Genomic DNA, 18,826 nt, shown 5'->3' with positions numbered 1-18,826 from the left:
GCTCTTGGCACATGCATTATACCTCCAAATGCCCTATGCTGAATCACAAATTTGTGTTAAACTATATAAAATATGATGAACAGAATCTGAATATTTTAATTGGAACCTCTTTGTACTTTACCAAGTAAGGAGCTGCAATATCAAGACAACACCTAAACAAACAGAAACAGACATGGGCCAAGCTCATTTATATGTGCATAACTACAAAAATACAAATATTGTAAACCACTTATTAATATGACGATATATAGGATATATAATATTTGTGAAATATGCTTTACCTTTGAAATTTTGTGTACACTCACGTGTGCAGGTCCAAGGATAGGTGAATATAATATATTCGTTTTATACTTAGTGGCTACATTCTGACATTTTTAGTCATTACATCGAATTTGATTATAAAGTGTAACCAGGTTGAATTTGTACGTCTTGTTTTATAAATGAACTCTGCGGTCTGTGTATTTCAACAAATCTCTTTCATTGGTCTCCATTAAAGTGTTTTTTAATACTCTATTAAAGGTTTTTTAAATTTTTTTCCCTTTTTTTTTTTTTTTAATTGATTTCCAACGTGTTTGATGGTATTCCTTGGCTTTCCTCAGGTCTGCTGTATTTTTTTATTGATTTCCAACATATAATATAAAGGTACTGAACAAATATAAACTACAAAAAATAAATAGAAAATATACAGTATTATATAAATAATAATACAGGTAAAAATAAATAAATAAATAAATAAAAATAATTTAAAAAAAAAAAATTTTTAAACATAAAAAAGAACAGGTATGATGAGATCATCATATAAATAACAGAAAAGCTTCACAAAGAGACCTAGTGCGTTTTGCTTTACTGTTCTACTCTATTAAAGGTACAGGGGTTGCGTAACGGCGTGTGACGTCAAAGCAGTCGTAAGACTTCAGTCGCGTCGCGGCCCTCGGCAGCAGTTCACGAACAGACACGCGAGCGGAGCGCGCAGCGATGGGGCTCAGCGCGAGAAGAAGGAGTTTCATAAAACCCGGATCGACTTGGATGTTCTGAATCGCATCGGATCGATCGCTATGGAGAGCTGATCCGTAAAGACAGCGAGAATTTGAACGTCGCTGATTGACATTGTGGATGCGCTTGTTGTGACATCTCCAGACTCCTCTCGAGCCGCGGATCTGTTGTTAGTAGTCGAACTAACCCAAACTACCCCTTGCAGCGGAGTCCGGGGGTGATGCTGTCCGTTCTCTCGTACGGTAGACTGGTGGCCCGGGCGGTGATCGGCGGACTCTCTCAAACCGACAGCCGCGATTACAGCCTGGTGTCCGCCAGCTTCGGCTTCGGGAAGGATTTTCGGAAGGGGATCTTGAAGAAAGGGATGTGTTATGGAGACGACGCGTGCTTCATAGCCCGACACAGGTCTGCTGATGTGCTAGGTATGTAATGATTAAAACGATTAAAGGCTCTTTATGATACATGCGAAGATATTTTGATTGAGAGAACTGGTTTAGTCGAGTACCATCGTGGTTGAATCGCTTCTGACGTCACAGCTGTCGCACATCGGTGGCCTGTAGGTGCATCAACAAAAGCCTTTATAGCCATCATACTGTATATGTCAGTTATTAGCATAAACCTGTTCAATCTTACTTTAACATGAATATTTATCTTTAATGTATTTTATTATAATACTGAAAAACAGTATGCATTTTCATAAAACATATTACATGATAAAGCTTCCTTTTTATAACGGCTATATATTTATTATAGTTATTACCGTTACTATAAATAATAGAGCACAGTGATTAAAAAAAATCACAGTTCTTTTAGAATTTTGTAACATTTTGTAACAGTGACGTCAGACGGGCCTTTACGAACGTTCTTAATCGAATTTTAAATCAACATTGCTCGCAACAAAGTATCATTTCCCATTGTGACGTCAGTAGCGTTAAGAACTACGCATTCCATAAACCTACTGAAATTACCCAGTCCTTTCATTCCAAAGATCATCATTAGAGTGTTGTCAATTTATTTTATTTTGAAGTGCTCCCACTTTTTATTTGAAACAGACTCGCTTCTTCGGTCTCATTATTACATTAGAAGGAAAAATGTTTTGGCAGTATCTGCTTTCCTCTTGTATGAATGTTTTGCTTCTTTATTTTCCCCTTTGCTGTTTTTATTTATTTTCATTATTTTATTTTTTTTGTTAGTATTTATTTGAATATATATTAAATTGTGTTCATGCTTGTTGCCTTGTGTACATTTACTATGTAATAAAAAATGAATCCAAAATTGCTGCAGCTTGTCAGCAAACAATAACAGAGTGGGAGTCTGTTTTTACTGTTTAGTACTCCACGTGACTGGAGGGTCTTAACTGTTTTAGCTACTGTTAAAAAAAGCACTAAACAGTACTTTCTGTACTGCTATATGGAGGGTTATGAGCACAAAGTGAGATAAGATATTAAAAAGGATCATGCGTTAGGCTACACAAGCTAAGTGTGACACCTCAAAGTGGCTTGTACTTTAAATTAAAATGTAAACATGGGTAGCAGTGAAAGTAGTTCATTTGATATAGCTGCTGGAATTTGCAATGATACCATTTTAATACTATTCCATAACCTAATTGTCCTGTTACATCATAACATTGTTTGTAACCTGAGAATTTGAACTGTTAGGGTTATCAAGAGTGCACATTAGTTTATATATCACACAAAATCCACTATCTAGTTACAAGGAAGTCCGTCTGAAAGATGTGGGTGCAAAACAAAAGATGAACACTGAAGACCACAGACCAGGGTTTCAGTCTTCCTTTGTCTTGAGTAATGGCTGCTTAATGATGCAGATCTTCAAAGAAAGCAGCTTCGTTCATTTGGGATTAAATTAGTTCATTATATTTTTAGATAGCTTTTTTTTTTTTAGTAGTCTTCAAAGTTGATTAGTCCTTGTACCTGTTTTGTCTGTCGTTTAACCCACTCATAAGAAGTACACCTACAAATTCAAACGGAAACATGTTAGCAGGTCTCTTAACATCTGCCAAGACCTACTTGGACAGTCAAAGTCAAATTAACCTGGGATATAAATCCTCTTCCGCAGCTCAAACACATGGGCAGGGTTCTGTCATGGCCTCTTGTCTTTGAAATGGCAGTAAGAAGGAAGAACCGAGGCTTTTGTGCAACTTTAAGCCATAAAATCTAGCTGTGGAAATCCCAAAGGTGCTTTTAGAGTGGATGCAGGTCGATGTGAGGGGACTTGCCTTGTATGGTCACAAACGAGGGTTCCTGCTCATTGTCTGTCAGATGGGAAGCTGAGAGGGCTTTGTAGGGAAAATTCCCTGTCTGGTGGACAGATTTGGATATGCACATGACATCTGTGGGGTGTAGGCCGTAAACGTTTGCTTTCTCAATATTCTAGACTGGCGCATCTTGCAGATCATTTCATTTACTTTAGTGTTTGATTATTATGGGTTTTTCCAATGGCTGAATGCATATATTATGCCTATAAAAATACAATCTTATGATGGCAAATGGGCACTAAATTGCGATTTAAATTAAAAATTGAAATGAAATTAAACTTTATGAACATTGCAAGTCAAAATAGTGAACAGATAGCTGATTGATTGCCATTGTTGATTCTACCACTAAACATAAGCATTTTGCTTTATATATATATATATATATATATATATAACAGCTTAATAATGCTATTATTCTGCATAAAAATTGGTGGGAATCTTTCAAAGTCTAATTCTATTTTGTGGGTAAACAGGTTTTCCCTTCAGAAAGATGGTCATTTTACCTCTTGCTAACCTCAAAATCTTACTAAATAATTCAGTCTGATCTAGATTTAGTTGGTCAAAATCATATAATCACAGTAGAAATTATTTTATATTATGGTAACATTATGTGTCACAACATTTGCATTTATTTGATTAAAAATACAGTAAAAAAAAAAACAGTAATATTGTGAAATATTATTACTCATAAAATAACTGTTTTCTATTGTAATATTTAGTAAAATGTAATCCTGTGATACAAAGCTGAATTTTCAGCTTAAGTACAATATGTATTATTTATCATTATTTTTGATTATATTAATGTTGAAAACAGTTGTGCTGCTTCAAATTTTTGTGGAAAGCGTGAAGGTGTTTATTTGATATATAAATCTTTTGTAACATTCTAAATGTCTTTACTGTCACTTTTGATCAATTTAATGAATCCCTGCTGAATAAAAGTATTCATTTCTTTCTATGAACAGTCTGCAAAATATTAGTGACATTCAAAACAGATGCAAAATAGATGATATTTTTGCAGTTTAATCGTTTAGAAAATGCAGCTTTCTAATGGTTTTGGTCCTAACTGTGTGTCCTATAGGTGTGGCTGATGGAGTAGGTGGCTGGCGTGACTATGGGGTCGATCCCTCTCAGTTCTCTGGGACGCTCATGAGGACGTGTGAGAGGCTGGTCAAAGAAGGACGATTTGTGCCGAGCAACCCAGTGGGAATCCTCACCACCAGCTATTATGAGCTACTTCAGAACAAAGTTCCGCTATTAGGTGAGAACATTCATCTTTAGATTATGTAGTGAATTCATTTCAAGCTACAAAATGGAAGTGTTGTGCAATGGAAGTACAATGCTGTACAATGGAATTTCAAATTAAATGCAGCACAGAAAAAACATTTGCATTTAAATGTATCCTTTTAGATTTATTTCTTTAATATATTTTCTGTTTTCTAAAGAAAACTGTAGAGAGATTAGATTATAATGTGTTTAAGGCTGTTGGGATTGCAGCATTATGCTCTGGCTTCAATTAAGGTGCGGTCGCTCAATTTGGTGTTCCGTTCACTTCCATTAAAATGCTTGCGTAAACAGAAGAGCATGCGTCATGTTTTCACTACAAAACAAAGTTCAGTTGTGTATCAATTGAAGTTCAACTAAATTTGCACGCTTAAAATTCCTCTCTTTAATCATTACATTTGCAACACGTCTAGTCCAAGTATCCACAGACTGTGATGTAACTTTAGAGTCAGACTATCATTCCCACTTAAGGTGTTCACGTGCAGTGGCAGCTTACTTTACTCTGGATGCACAGACATGTGAGACCGTACACACAGATATGCCATAAAACTGCGGAATGGACGTTATGTTCTGGGACAGTCAAGAGTAAAGTTTTATTTTTCCTGACTTGGGAGGGAAATGGTTTTTGGGAAGGGCCTTGGCTCATTTTTTCTCAGGATGAGATCAAAGCCATAACTAAAATATAATGGACAGAAATGAGTCATTGTGCTGCTCTCTGTGGGCTGGATGAGTCACAAACAGAGTGTACTGGGTCACAAGATTGAATTTTGGTAAATCTGCACAGATTCAAAGCTAAACGGCAGTTTTTGTGGTTTGGCCTGTTTAAAGGGATATTCCAGGTTTGATATAACACTCTTAAAAATAAAGGTTCTTTATTGACATCAGTGGTTCCATGAAAAGCATTTAACGTCCATAGAACCTCACATTTCATTTTTTTTTACATTCCGTTTTTTTATAGTGGAAAAGTGTTCTTTAGATTATTAGAATGTTCTTCACACTAAGAAAATTGCTTTTTTAAGAACTGATCACTGAAAGGTTCTTCGGGGAACCCAAAACAGTACTTCAATGGCATTGCTGTGAAAACCACCTTTTGGAGTGAAGTTAAATCTGAAGTGTATAATTTGTTAGTGTTTAACCCTCATGTTGTGTTCTGGTCATTCTAACTCAACGGGCATATTCTTTTCCTGAAGTTCTAGTTAATATTATCACATTGGACTAAATCTTACTAATTTTGCTCATACAGGGTATAACAACTTCCCCAAAATGAGGATAACTTTTGTAATAAATGTTTTTCCCCACCTTGTTATACTTGTAACAGTTAAAAATGACAGAATATGTTTTCTTGTTTTCTTTCAATTTGCACAGGTTTGGTATTTCTTTTTGGAACTGATTGATCGTAGGCCTCACTGATCTGAACTTATGCACCTTAGTTTTTGAGTGAACATTGCCAAAATTATCCACAAATAATGCCTTTTTATCACTCAAAAACAGAGGTGCATATGCTCCGATCAATGAGGTCTATGACCAAGAATTTCCCAAAAAAATACAAAACCTGAAAGAAAAATGACAAAGATTTGGTGATAATATAGCATAATGAGAGATTTACGGGCAATTTTTAAAAGACCGGTCATTTTTGACCGAAAACACAAATGTAACAAGGTAGGAGAAAAAAAAAAAAGCCTTAAAGTACAAAAATTATCATTTTTTGTTTTGGGGAGGGAAGTTGTGTATATACCATGTGTGAGCAAAGTTACACTGGAAACACCAAATAAGGTAAAATGATTTTCAGCAGAGCACAAGGGTTAAATACGACTAAAAATAAACAATTTGTAGGTTGATTCCTCTTAATAGTGGACATTGTGGCTCAGTAGGGCATTTTAAAAAGAAATGAACATTTTATTGTACCTATGATGTGACTAAGTTTCTTTCTTGTCTTTAGGAAGCAGTACAGCATGTATCGTGGTACTAGACAGGCAGAGCCACCGGCTACACACGGCAAACCTGGGCGACTCTGGCTTTCTGGTGGTTCGAGGTGGAGAGGTGGTCCACAGGTCTGATGAACAGCAGCACTACTTCAACACCCCTTTCCAGCTCTCTATCGCCCCTCCTGAGGCAGAGGGCTCCGTCCTCAGTGACAGGTGAGACCGTTCGCTCTGTTATGTGATTTTTCCTCTCGCTTTCTGATGATGCAACAACATTGTGTCCCCAAGCTAGACGCAAGCGAGGCGTAATCCACTGGCTGTCAGTATGAGAGCATGATTAGGTCCTCACTCTGAGAGCCTGGTTATTAACTCGACTGGATTATCAGTTCCTCCTGGTGAGAAATGAGTCACTCGGTGTGAACACAGCAGCGTCTACTCTGAAGTTTAGAATATGTAATTATCTCTTTGTTCCTATTTCAGATCAGAACAGCTTAAACTGTCAAAAGAAAAATTTGATAATTGTGCACTTAAGTTAACATACCCTAAAAATGGATAGAATTTTAAGCTGCAATTTACTGGCTTAACTATTTATAGCCAATAAATACTGTACTACCTCAATATTATTTAAAACACTGATTTACTCTCTAGCTTTTTGAGATGTCATGTTAGTGTTCTTTTAATTAATTGATCATTAATAATATTTTATATTCACAATTCAGGGGTTGAATCACGCTTTTGATTTGATTGCAATGTTGACTGATTGCTGAAACCATCAAAAAAAAAAACAAGTGCCACATTGGTAAATTGGAAACACAGTCCTGGGACAATGCAATTTGCATGATTGAAAAGATTATGTGACTAAATTCACCCGCTGGTTTAGCATTTAACATGTTTTCTGCAACTTAACATCAACTGATCCTGTAATTTGTAACTTGTAATCCTGCATCCTTTAACCTGTAACATGAAATACACATATGGGATTTGAATTTGATTTTAAATTCTCTCACATATGTGGTGCAGCAAGCTGCTCTGAGACTCTGAAAACAACTACGATAATGAGCTGCTCATGTGTAAATGAACACAATGGATAGAGTCGGACTTGTAACCCAAAGGTCGCAGGTTCGAGTCTCAGGTCCGGCAGGGATTGTAGGTGGGGGAGTGAATGTACAGCACTCTCTGCACCCTCAATACCACGACTGAGGTGAGACCCTTGAGCAAGGCACCGAACCCCCAACTGCTCCTCGGGCGTCGCAGCAATATGGCTGCCCACTGCTCCGGGTGTGTGTTCACAGTGTGTGTGTGTTCACTACTGTGTGTGTGCACTTGGATGGGTTAAATGCAGAGCACAAATTCCAAGTATGGGTCACCATACTTGGCCACACGTCACTTCACTTTCACTTTTTATTTTAAATAATCTTGCAGCTCTAAGTTGTGCATTCACTAAACGTTGCCAAAAACATGTCCGATCGGTGTCTGGTAAACATGACCCTAAATCAGTGCATTACAGTGACTTTATGACGGTTAAGCGGTGTTGGACTCTTCTCGCTCTGAGCTACATCCGGTCAGTTAAAATTTTGCCAATGGAGCTAATGGAGATGACCTTAGTATGGCCTCTGTAAATCCTGAAATTAGTTGGTTTCTCTTTGACAGATGAGCTAGTGGAAGAAGTTCTCTGAGGCCAGATATTCTTCAGTTTGTGGGTCTGAATCTTAAACTGTTCCCATTTAGAACTGTTTCCACTTCTTACTGTCTCAGAATTTTTTATTCAAAATAAGTATCATGTTTAAACCACATGACCTGGGACTGGCCGGCCGGTCTGGCACAGACGGAGGGAAAGATACCCAGTGTATTCATAGAGTCAGTGTACATAGCGTCTGCCGCAGACTTCCTGGAACAGAACACAACGCTTCACAGCTGATTCCGTGTACTTTATACTGTAATGAGGATCAAGCTATAAGCTTCTTAGACTGAAACTGCTTTTATTCCTCTAAACTTGTGCTCCTAAATATGGTCAGCAAACAGCAGTGCTTACTGTATATTAGAGTTCCAAACACATTTCAACAACGTATGGAGTAGGTTTTGATGGATCATTGTGTTCCTGAGAGTTGAATGTTTCATTTTTACACATATGTCAACCGTCAAATCCAGAATATCACATTTCATAACTAAACTATCTAAAGTTTACTTGCATTTTTAGTTAACAACTTTCTGTTCTCTCATTTCCCACAGCCCTGAGGCTGCCGATAGCTCGTCCTTCGATGTCCAGTTGGGGGACATCATACTCACAGCTACAGATGGTCTTTTTGACAACATGCCAGACTACATGATTTTACAAGAACTCAAAAAGCTCAAGGTACCAAACATCTACGAACAACAATTCCCTCTGTCCACTTTTCTGTCCTCCAGCAGCACTAATACAAATTGTGTCCTCTTTCAGAATACCAACTATGAAAGCATCCAGCAAACAGCCAAGAGTATTGCAGAACAGGCCCATGTTCTAGCATACGACCCCAATTACATGTCTCCATTTGCACAGTTTGCCTGCGATAATGGCTTGAATGTCAGAGGTGAGATATATTCATTTTAAAATGAGAAAGCCTTTTCCATGACTTACTTTCTCTTTACAGTTTTCTGTGAGATAATGGTCTTGTTAATAGTCATCATTGGCATTAAGAGTGTATGCATTTGCTCTGACAACAAATTGATTACAATTCTTTGCATCTACATTTACGCATTTGACATGCATTTACATTGCATTGAAAGCATGCAATTTATCAGATCAATGCACTTTGACCAAAATTCTGTTTCAATTCAGGGTTATTATCGTTAACTAAAACTACAATCATAAAAGTTACTTGAAATTAAATAACCATTAACTGAGTAACACCTTACAATAAGGTTTCATTTTGCCAACTAGGGTTGGGCGATGTCTACAGTGAAACATCACGATGGACGGATTGCGGCTCAACATCGTGATGTCTATCAGCCATCGGTGATGGACGATGGCATCGTCTATCGGCCCAACCCTATTGCCAACATTAGTTAACTACATTAGTTAACCTAAATTAACAATAAAAAATACTTCTAAAGCTTTAATTAATCTTAGTAAATGTTGATTCCAACGTTTACTAATACATTATTAAAATGAAAAGTTGTATCTATTAATGTTAGTTTATGGGCCTGAACTAACATGGACTAAAACTAAACAGTTGTATTTTTACTTAATAATGTTAACAAAGATTAACAAATACTGTAACAAATGTATTGCTCATTGTTAATGTTAGTTAATGCATTAAATACAGTTAACAAATGGAACCTTATTGTTAAGTGTTACCTAAAAAAAAACTTCACTATTTTATTTTAGTCAGTTGCCAAAGCAACATTTCTCATTTTCATTTACTTGAATTAAGTGCATTAAATTATTTTCATGCATTATATTATTTTCAGTTACTTGAATTAAATGCATTAAATTCATTATCAGACTGATGCATTTTGACACTCCTAACTGACGCGCATTCAGTGGCACGGGTTTGCAAATGTCGAGTAAATCTTTAATGCTGACATTTGCCTGACAAAATTCCCTCTCCGTTTTCTTTCCAAAGGAGGAAAACCAGATGACATCACCGTTCTGCTGTCAATTGTAGCAGAGTACACAGACTAACACTCGCAAGGGCTGCAAAATGCTTCTCTTGTTGTCTTCCTCTCAGTCACTGGACTGGCAGCTGTTTCCTGCTGGCAGGATTGAGGGCTGTTTGAGTTTTCTGTTTCTGGCAGGGACTTGGAGCCCACATCTGTTCCTTGGGTTCTTCGGCCTTACTAGACCGTACTTCAAATGATGTCGTCTACAGGCTCAAGTCAAAGACCACCTTGATACGAACTGCAAACACTGAGTTGTGTTTGACAAGGGCTACAACAGGTGTTGAACACTTCTCCAGTAAGAATCACAAGTGTTTCTGTCGTCCAGAGATGAATTAGTTGGTAATGATGACGTTGTGAAGCCAAAAATGGAGAAAGAATGAGCAAGAAAGGAATAAAAATCTGATTGGGGACAGGCGTCCCAAAAAAGGGGGAAAAAGTGTCCGTATCAAGAAGAACATTAAGATGCGTCATGCAGTGGGAGTGTTTAACTTTGCAAAAGGCCAATGGGAGATGCGCTCAAGTTACATGAGTCTTGAGATGGCACGTTTTGCCTGTTTACTTTCCATTTAAAAAGACACCCGATCTGTAACCTCTGGATAGCCATAGGCTGAATGCCAGCTGAGATGTGAAGTTGATAGGCACGAGCGACTACTGCAAACTCTTCACTAGCTAATGGACAGTTTGTATGTTGGGAATTCAGTCGAGGCATAACTTTACAGTACTAGATTGATTATGAAGCTTAACAACATCGAAATACTGTCAAAGTTAACGATCAACCATAGAAATGCCTTTCCTTTGAGATATTAATTAGTGGAGACGCTTTCACAGAACAAGTTCTCATTACACGAAATCAGAGTTGGATGGGTGTTTAGTTTAAGCGATTCAAAGTACAGGGCAAATTACAGTTTGCTTGGGAAGACAGAGAAACCTTTTCCTTTCATATTTATTCATTTAAAACAGTATTACGTTTTTAACGTAATTACAGCAGTACAACAGACTGCAAGGGATTGTGGGATGTGTTGAGAGGAAAAGCAGTCCCACTTAAACCACTTTTAAGAGGTTCATATGCTTGTGGTGCGTTTATGTATGTGAGAGGAACGTTTACGATGTGTAGATATTTGGAAAACTGGCTGTATATTTATGTATATATGTGTGTGTGTGTGTGTGTATATATATATATATATATATATATATATATATATATAAAAAATTTACAAATACATTTCTAATTGTACAACTGTAATTGTATCAGAGCTGGGTGCTTTTTTTGACCTTTAAAAATCAATTTTGCAGTTTACTTAACAGTCCTGCTGTGTGACAAATGTATTTTTAAAAGAGCAAATGCTGCATGTAATCTCTCAATTAATCTGACTTTCACAAGAGGCATGTATAATAATTAAACGAATAGTTTTAGATGAAGTATAGCATGTCACACTGCAGGAGAGCGATGTCTACCACCCACACAGACACCAATGCTTGCTTCAGCCACGTAGCTATTCTAATCACACAAGCCATTTGCACCCTGATGAATTAACTGGATTACACTATCGGATGAATCTTCAAGGCCACCTGCAGAAAAGGTGATCTAGTTCTATAGTGATTTCAAATTTGTTAAAGGAATAGATCACCCAAAAACGAAAATTTGCTCAAGACAAGACTCACCCGCAGGCCATCCAAGATGTAGATGAGTTTGTTTCTTCATGGCAACAGATTTGGAGAAATGTAGCATTTCATCACTTGCTCACCTATGAGTTTTTAACGTAATTACAGCAGTACAACAGACTGCAAGGGATTGTGGGATGTGTTGAGAGGAAAAGCAGTCCCACTTAAACCACTTTTAAGAGGTTCATATGCTTGTGGTGCGTTTATGTATGTGAGAGGAACGTTTACGATGTGTAGATATTTGGAAAACTGGCTGTATATTTATGTATGACATGTATGCATTTGGAAAGTGTAGGCTATTACACAGCAAATGTATATGAGAGTATATTTGATAATTGTGTGGATTCTGTTAAAATATTTTTCTTGCTTTTTTTGTAAAATTTAATTTTAAAATATCCCTCGAGGTGTTTACGCACAAAGCTAATGCTAGCACTGAATGCTTTCAGTGGGTATGTCATGGATCACATGACCTAATAAAGTTATATTTTTATAACTTCTGTAGGTCACAATTTGTCACAGTAAATTACTGTTTCTGTTTTAGAGTAAATATTAAATTGAAGAGTGTAAATTATGTTCTGTGATAATGTCACAGATGCTGTCAATAGTTGTATTTAATGTGAAATATTTCTTCAAAAGAAATATTAATATTTAATAATCTTAAAAAATACATTCCTAATAATCTCATATATATATATATATATATATATATATATATATGTGTCAACAGATTTGGAGAAATGTAGCATTTCATCACTTGCTCACCTATAGATCCTCTGCAGTGAATGGGTGCCGTCAAAATGAGTCCAAACAGCTGATAAAAACATCACAATAATCCACAAGTAATCCACACCACTCCAGTCCATCAGTTAACGTCTGGTGAAGTGAAAAGCTGCATGTTTATAAGAAAAAAAATCAAAAAAATTCAAATAATACATTTGTTTTCAACTTCAAACCACCGCTTTCAGCTAAAAATACCAGTACTCTATCTATAGTATTACTTTCTCCATTGAAAAGTCATCTCGTCTGAATCAGCAGAGAAATCTGCACAGATCAAACACCGTCTACAAGCCAAAACAGCTCTAAACAAATATGTGGGTGGATTTTGATGTGAGAGGAAAACAAGTGATGGACTTTTTCACTGGAGGAAGCCTGATTATGGATCATATTTTGGCCAGAAGTGACAGTTTAAAGTTAAAAACGTCTTGATGGTTTTTTTCTTATAAACATGCAGCTTTTCACTTCTCAACATATTAATTGATGGACTGGAGTGGTGTGGATTACTTGTGGATTATTGTGATGTTTTTATCACCTGTTTGGACTCTCATTCTGACGGCACCCATTCACTACAGAGGATCCATTGGTGAGCAAGTGATGGAATGCAAATCATTTTTGGATGAACGATTCCTTCAAAGCAGATGCTTAAATAAGTCATTTATATGTGGACCATTGGTAGAATGTGTCCCCCTGAAGAGAAAAAAAGTGACAAAATGACACACTTCAGCTTTAAGGCTTCCATTTCTTTGCATTCTTACATGCATTATGCCGGTATACATTTTATAGTGTAACTGCAACAGTTTGTGGTTTTCTTACATTTTATGCTCAACTGAGGTGTAAATTGTTACAAAGGGCATGAGAGCCTGAAATACTACGCACATTACCATCACCAGTAAGTGGCTGGAGACTAAATTTGTTTGCCAGCAGTCAACAAAACCAGCAGTAATGGTTGTGACTCCAACATTATGAGCATGAACTAATGCAATAGTGATTGATTGAACCATCACATTAAGAGCTGAAATGACAAAATGCCTCTAAAAGTGGTGCTAAATGAAGTTATTCTGTTTTGCATGGCTGTCCAGCTGAACTCGGACATGATCTAATTTGTCAAGCTTCTAACTGACATATTTTTCAATTCAACAGTCACGTGAAGCACAAGGCTTTCTCTGGATAATGTGGCGAGGTATGTATACAATAGCAGTTATTGCTGCAGTCTTATATAACGATCGTTTCTCGAGCAGCATTTTAAAGCAGTGAGTCAAAGCTTCCTCTGACTCATCGGTGGACACACAGAACATGGAGTCCTTCAATCCTCGAGAATGTGTTTGTTTTGAAGTTTTGATTTATATTCTCCATGGTGACCGAAGTCATCTGAACTGTGTTTAGGTAGGCATTCCTCAGCTTTGCAACAGAAAGTGATTGTGCCCCACTTGCCCTACTTTACTACTGTCTTATAGTTTTCCTTTCATCTCTTCAAGAACAGTTTTAACTCATGAAAAAAGTTTTTACATTACAAAGATGTTTGTGTAAGAACAGAAACAGAAGCAAACCGCTAGTTTTCACCTTTCTTACATTAGTAAAGTAATACAAGATGTGCCCTAACAAGACCTAGCGATGGCCTTGACAGCAATATTTAAGGAAAACGTCAAATTCAAAACATAGTAACCTTAAAACAATCTAAACAGCAGAACTGTGTTAACACACTGTGGGTTGTCTTTATTATCTACTGAATTACTGTAGGCTACATCATGCTGTAAAGTCCATGCATTCTTGCAGTAGGTGTTACCTGCATCAGGTTAGCTTATGTTGTTACCCGAGTCACTCCTCTGTTCCTCCGTCCTCCTCTGTGTCACTGGCACAGGCCAGGCTGGGTAAATCTGCAGTTTTACTGTCCACTACATCAGTGTATACAGCCCCGAAGAGCAGCGAGCGGATCTGAAAAGAGACCCTCGAGTTGTACAGTAAATGCAAACATCTGAGTAATTTTTGACCAAATTGTAGTTGGATCATTCTACTAAAATCGTTTGATCTAAATGCAATGTATGGAGAACATTTATTTCTTCATCTCTCTATCATCTTTGTATTGCATTGCATTATACTGTATGTTTTGAAACTGCAGAGCTTTGATTATAAAACTAAGCATTTAAATATCATCTTACAGTCTTATTTAAGTAGTCTGCTCTACTCAGGCTATTATTTCATATGTCAGTCTTTACAGGGTTAAAGGATGGATGAGTTGGAGTGGAAGAATTTTTTTTTTTTTTTGGGTCACTGTAATTTTGTACTTGTGTTACTTCACAGTTTTGAAGATTTTGCTATTATTTTACTTGCGACTGATAAAAAATAAGAATTTAGGCCTGATATGCAATTTACGGTTTGTCTGATAGAAGACTCTAACCTTAAAAGTGGCTGGTGTTACTGGTGTAGTCAAGGCCGATTCAGGTGCCAGTCTGGGTCTTGGCAGCATCTCTCCAGGTGTCTGAAGCTGAATCATCTTCCTCATTTGAAGGGTTGGATTAAAAACTTCACTGCCCTGACTGGAAGCCACCTGTTCCCCATCAGCGACGCACACCTCTGTCTCCATAGGGCCTTCACATGTGGAGACTTCTGCTGTGGAGGTCTTGGGGACGTTGACAGGACAGTCATCCCTGAAAAACAGACTGCTATTTGTTGTTGTTGTTGAAGCTACAATTTAATAATTTAAACATGCCCAATGAATTCATTGTTTTGGGTTCTTTTTGGTTTTTCTAAACAAGCAGCATTAAACTCTCTGCTGTCCCCTCCAGCTCTGGAGAATAAGGTTTATTATTATTTTTTTTTTTATTGAACTGTAGAAAGTTAACAAACATAATTGGCCTGGTATAATATTGAACATTTCTTAGTGAAACAACAGACAAGCACCATAAAACAAGACAAAGGAAATAAGAAACAGGAAACAAAAAACATTGGTGGGTGGAATAAAAAAAAGGATTTTCTGCAAATTCAAATTACAGAAATTTAAGGCATAATTTTTCATTCATTTAAAAAAAAAAAAGAAATAATGACATAGTGCCTTGTGATTATGTAGAAATTTGGTCAAGTATTCAACAATCTATTTTTATGTCAAAAGATTTTTCCAAGGATAATATTTGTGTTAATCACTAAATCTCAATATAATAAAAACATTTTTAAATTTCGGAAATAAATAGTTCATGCAAGTCCTCCTGAAGCATGAGGTTTACTGGAGTTTTAGGTAAATTCATCTAAAGTTTGTTCATTTTGTTAACATACCCCAGCAATGAAAGGGGCGACCCTCGTTACGTAGAATAAAACACATTTATATACTAAAACACTGAAATGACTGAAGTCTTCATCTTATGTGAGTGCATATTATCTGAAACATGCTATTTATTTTTAATGGGTGAAAACCTTTTTACTGAATGTCTGTCTGTAAGCAAAGAGTTTGCACCAAACCCTGAGGGATGTGAGTGCTATGGGTAACAAAACACGTGCAGGCATGTGTGAGGGACAGCAGAGGCAAAAGAAAGATGGGACGAATCACATGGCGATAGTGGGGGAGGGTGTGTGAAGAAAAGATGAATGCATGCCTCTGAATTAGTGAATTGCACCCCGGGGGGGCGGGGCATTACTATGTTCAGATTTGGCCCTGTACCAGAACTGCGGCCCACGGGACAAATGCTCCACTGCACGTGACAGCAAAGCAACTAGAACAACTGTTTCGACCTAGCCAGGATCTGTTTATCTACTCCACTAAGAGGGAATTTGGGCACTATTTAGTAAAATTATCTCATTTACTCAAAATGAACATTATGTCATAATTTACTCACCCTCATGCCGTTTCAAACTTGTATGAGTGCCTGTCTCTTTGCTGTCTGCATCGGTATATTTATGCTATTTTTCATCTTTTAACATTTTTTTAAAGCTAGTTTTTGTTTCCTTTTCTTATATTAATCCATTGTGTGGCTCCTCATTTGTAAGTTGCATTAGATTAAAACATTTACTAAATAAATAAAAGTGTAAAATTTTATAATGCTCATTGACTGACAATTTGATCTGCTCTTATTAATCCTTAAGCTATATACTTGCTTTATTGCAACTTTTAAAAATTATATTTAATTATATTTATAATATATAACTGTGTGTGTTTACAGTACACACACACACACACAGACACATATATATAATTTTATTATTTTTTAGAAATTTGTTACATAACATTTTTATATTTTGATTTTTAATTATAATTAGATGTATAATTAGATTATAGATTAAAATAATCTAAAATAAAATATAAATTTATATTTAAAGTTAGATTATTTTTATATTTATTTTAATATTTATAATTGTATTGTTTTTATAATTATAATTGTAAAATTATACTAATTACTTATATTTATATTATAATAATTACACTAATATAATTTATCATATATAAATTTCATATGTATTTATAATTTTTATATACATTTAAATATAATATAATATATATTACATATAAATTAAAAAAATTATATATTTTTTTAAATTATATATAATAAATTAATACATATATTATATTTAAAAGTATATAAAAAATTATAAATATATATGAAATTTATATATGATAAATTATATTATTGTAATTATTATAATAATTTAACAATTTTCAGCCAAAGAATCAACATAAATGGCCTTGTTTTTGGATGACAGACTTTGTCTTTAAACTAAACTGCTTTGCTGACATCTATGCAAATAAACCCTTTGCCCTTTTAAAATCAAAGATAAAAAATCAAGAGTTTTTATTTACTTTAGCTTTTGTTAGCATAATTATTGCAGGTAGGCTGTTTAAACAAACACCACGAGGAGGCGGGCAACTTCAGTGACATTACTGCCTGGACTGGATGAGCTACAGTGATAATTAGAGACAGGCTAGCATGTCACAGCTCTAGTTCTGCGTTACCCTATATAGGTGAGACATGAAAGACTAGAGCACTGAAGCTGTCACTGAACTCAACGCCCTCTTGGTGCATATGGAAGTGCCTTTATGTCACAGTGATTTGCATTCGCATTGCAACTATAATTTGACATTACAGGAAAGAGATTCTACGAAACAATGTTACAGGGTGGAATATTGTATCTAAATGGGCAAAATAAATAAGAATATTTCACCCAAAAACTGAAAATAAACCTCACATTGCGCCCGTAAGACTTTCTTTCTTCTGTGGAACACAAAAGCATTCACACAAAAAGCTATCATATAGATTCAGATTATAAAAGATATTCACAAAAGAAAGAAAGGCATACAGGTTAGGAACAACATGAACGTAACTAAATCATGACAAAATGCTCATTTATGGGTGAACTGTTCCAGTCAATTTTACACATACAGTACATTCATGTTAATATGAGGGACAAAATGAAATACCCAGGTGCAGGTTGAGATGGGCTCTCGTGGTTTGGATCAGTTAAGGTGGACAACACAACATGGGCCTCCAGCGTCATGTCTTTTACAGTGAAGGATACGGGCCTGAAAGAGATCAGAATCAACTGACAGCATTAGCTGGTTATGTATAGTATGCTTACTGTATGATTTTATGCTGAATGCATGTGGGTGTAGTATCAAAAAAGTTAAAATACTTACTGTCCAGCCACACCAAACTGACTAGACACTGGTAGACCATAAGACTCGGCAAAGGACAGCAGCCCCTAAAAGCAATTTAACAATAAATAATTAATAATAATTATAAATTAATAATACTTATAAATAGGGATGCACCGATACCGATACCAGCCCAATACTGAGCTCCTGTACTCGTACTCGTTAAAATGCCCCGATACCAAATGCCGATACCACACAGCATGTGTTAAGTGCCATATTCAGACAATGAGCGATATGCATCCTTTATTGTGGAGTAACAATGGTCCAGTATATTACTGTCTCTGGTGGGACATGTGATGTGCTATCTGTATTTTGGCAGTTCACGGGAAAGATTTGCTTTATTAAAGTCCCCGAGAATGATTAAAACGGAGTCCGGGTGTTGTTGCTCTGTCTCTGTGATCTGATCAGCGAGTTTCTGTAAAGCTGAGCTCACGTGTGCTTGCGGAGGAATGTAAATACTCACGAGAATGAACGAGTGCTTTGCTTTAACGAATCACGAACAACTTTGACGTGTTCGTTAAACTTTAAAGAACGAATAACTTTGCGCATAATTATGCATAATTAAGTGTGAAAATAACCAAAGATTATTCAGACCAGATATAATTTTTGATATTTTTTTTTACTAGTGGGTGCAGGACACTA

General features: G+C 36.2%; 2 protein-coding genes across 2 annotated transcripts in view; one reads left to right on the top strand and one right to left on the bottom strand.

The window, feature by feature from the left end:
- The first annotated feature begins 886 nt into the window (after positions 1–886).
- On the top strand, positions 887–11,246 carry LOC107713044 (protein phosphatase PTC7 homolog). Its single transcript, XM_016518462.1, has 6 exons — positions 887–1,415; positions 4,347–4,526; positions 6,489–6,687; positions 8,701–8,824; positions 8,909–9,038; positions 10,074–11,246. Exons 1-6 carry the CDS (start codon positions 1,214–1,216, stop codon positions 10,130–10,132), a joined length of 894 nt encoding a protein of 297 aa, XP_016373948.1. The 5' UTR covers positions 887–1,213; the 3' UTR covers positions 10,133–11,246.
- A 2,482-nt stretch (positions 11,247–13,728) lies between these two features.
- LOC107713043 (cell cycle checkpoint control protein RAD9A-like) overlaps positions 13,729–18,826 on the bottom strand; it is a 17,314-nt gene continuing 12,216 nt past the window's right edge. The window contains exons 8-11 of the mRNA XM_016518461.1: positions 18,167–18,231; positions 17,951–18,052; positions 14,945–15,194; positions 13,729–14,481 (exon numbers count right to left, since the gene is read on the bottom strand). Coding sequence (XP_016373947.1) covers positions 14,365–14,481; positions 14,945–15,194; positions 17,951–18,052; positions 18,167–18,231 — 534 coding nt within the window. The 3' untranslated portion in view covers positions 13,729–14,364. The remainder of the gene's footprint in view (positions 14,482–14,944; positions 15,195–17,950; positions 18,053–18,166; positions 18,232–18,826) is intronic.

This window comes from Sinocyclocheilus rhinocerous, unplaced genomic scaffold (assembly GCF_001515625.1).
Source record: "Sinocyclocheilus rhinocerous isolate Xijiao unplaced genomic scaffold, SAMN03320098_v1.1 scaffold448, whole genome shotgun sequence".
Taxonomy (NCBI): Eukaryota; Metazoa; Chordata; class Actinopteri; order Cypriniformes; family Cyprinidae; genus Sinocyclocheilus; species Sinocyclocheilus rhinocerous.
Note: the sequence above shows the minus strand (reverse complement) of the source record. Positions and strands in the feature narration are given on the sequence as shown.

Coding starts and splice junctions, on each gene's coding strand:
- LOC107713044 (XM_016518462.1), top strand. CDS start 1,214: ATGCTGTCCGTTCTCTCGTACGGTAGACTGGTGGCCCGGGCGGTGATC. Junction 1,416..4,346: donor CAGGTCTGCTGATGTGCTAG/GTATGTAATGAT, acceptor TGTGTCCTATAG/GTGTGGCTGATGGAGTAGGT. Junction 9,039..10,073: donor TAATGGCTTGAATGTCAGAG/GTGAGATATATT, acceptor TTCTTTCCAAAG/GAGGAAAACCAGATGACATC.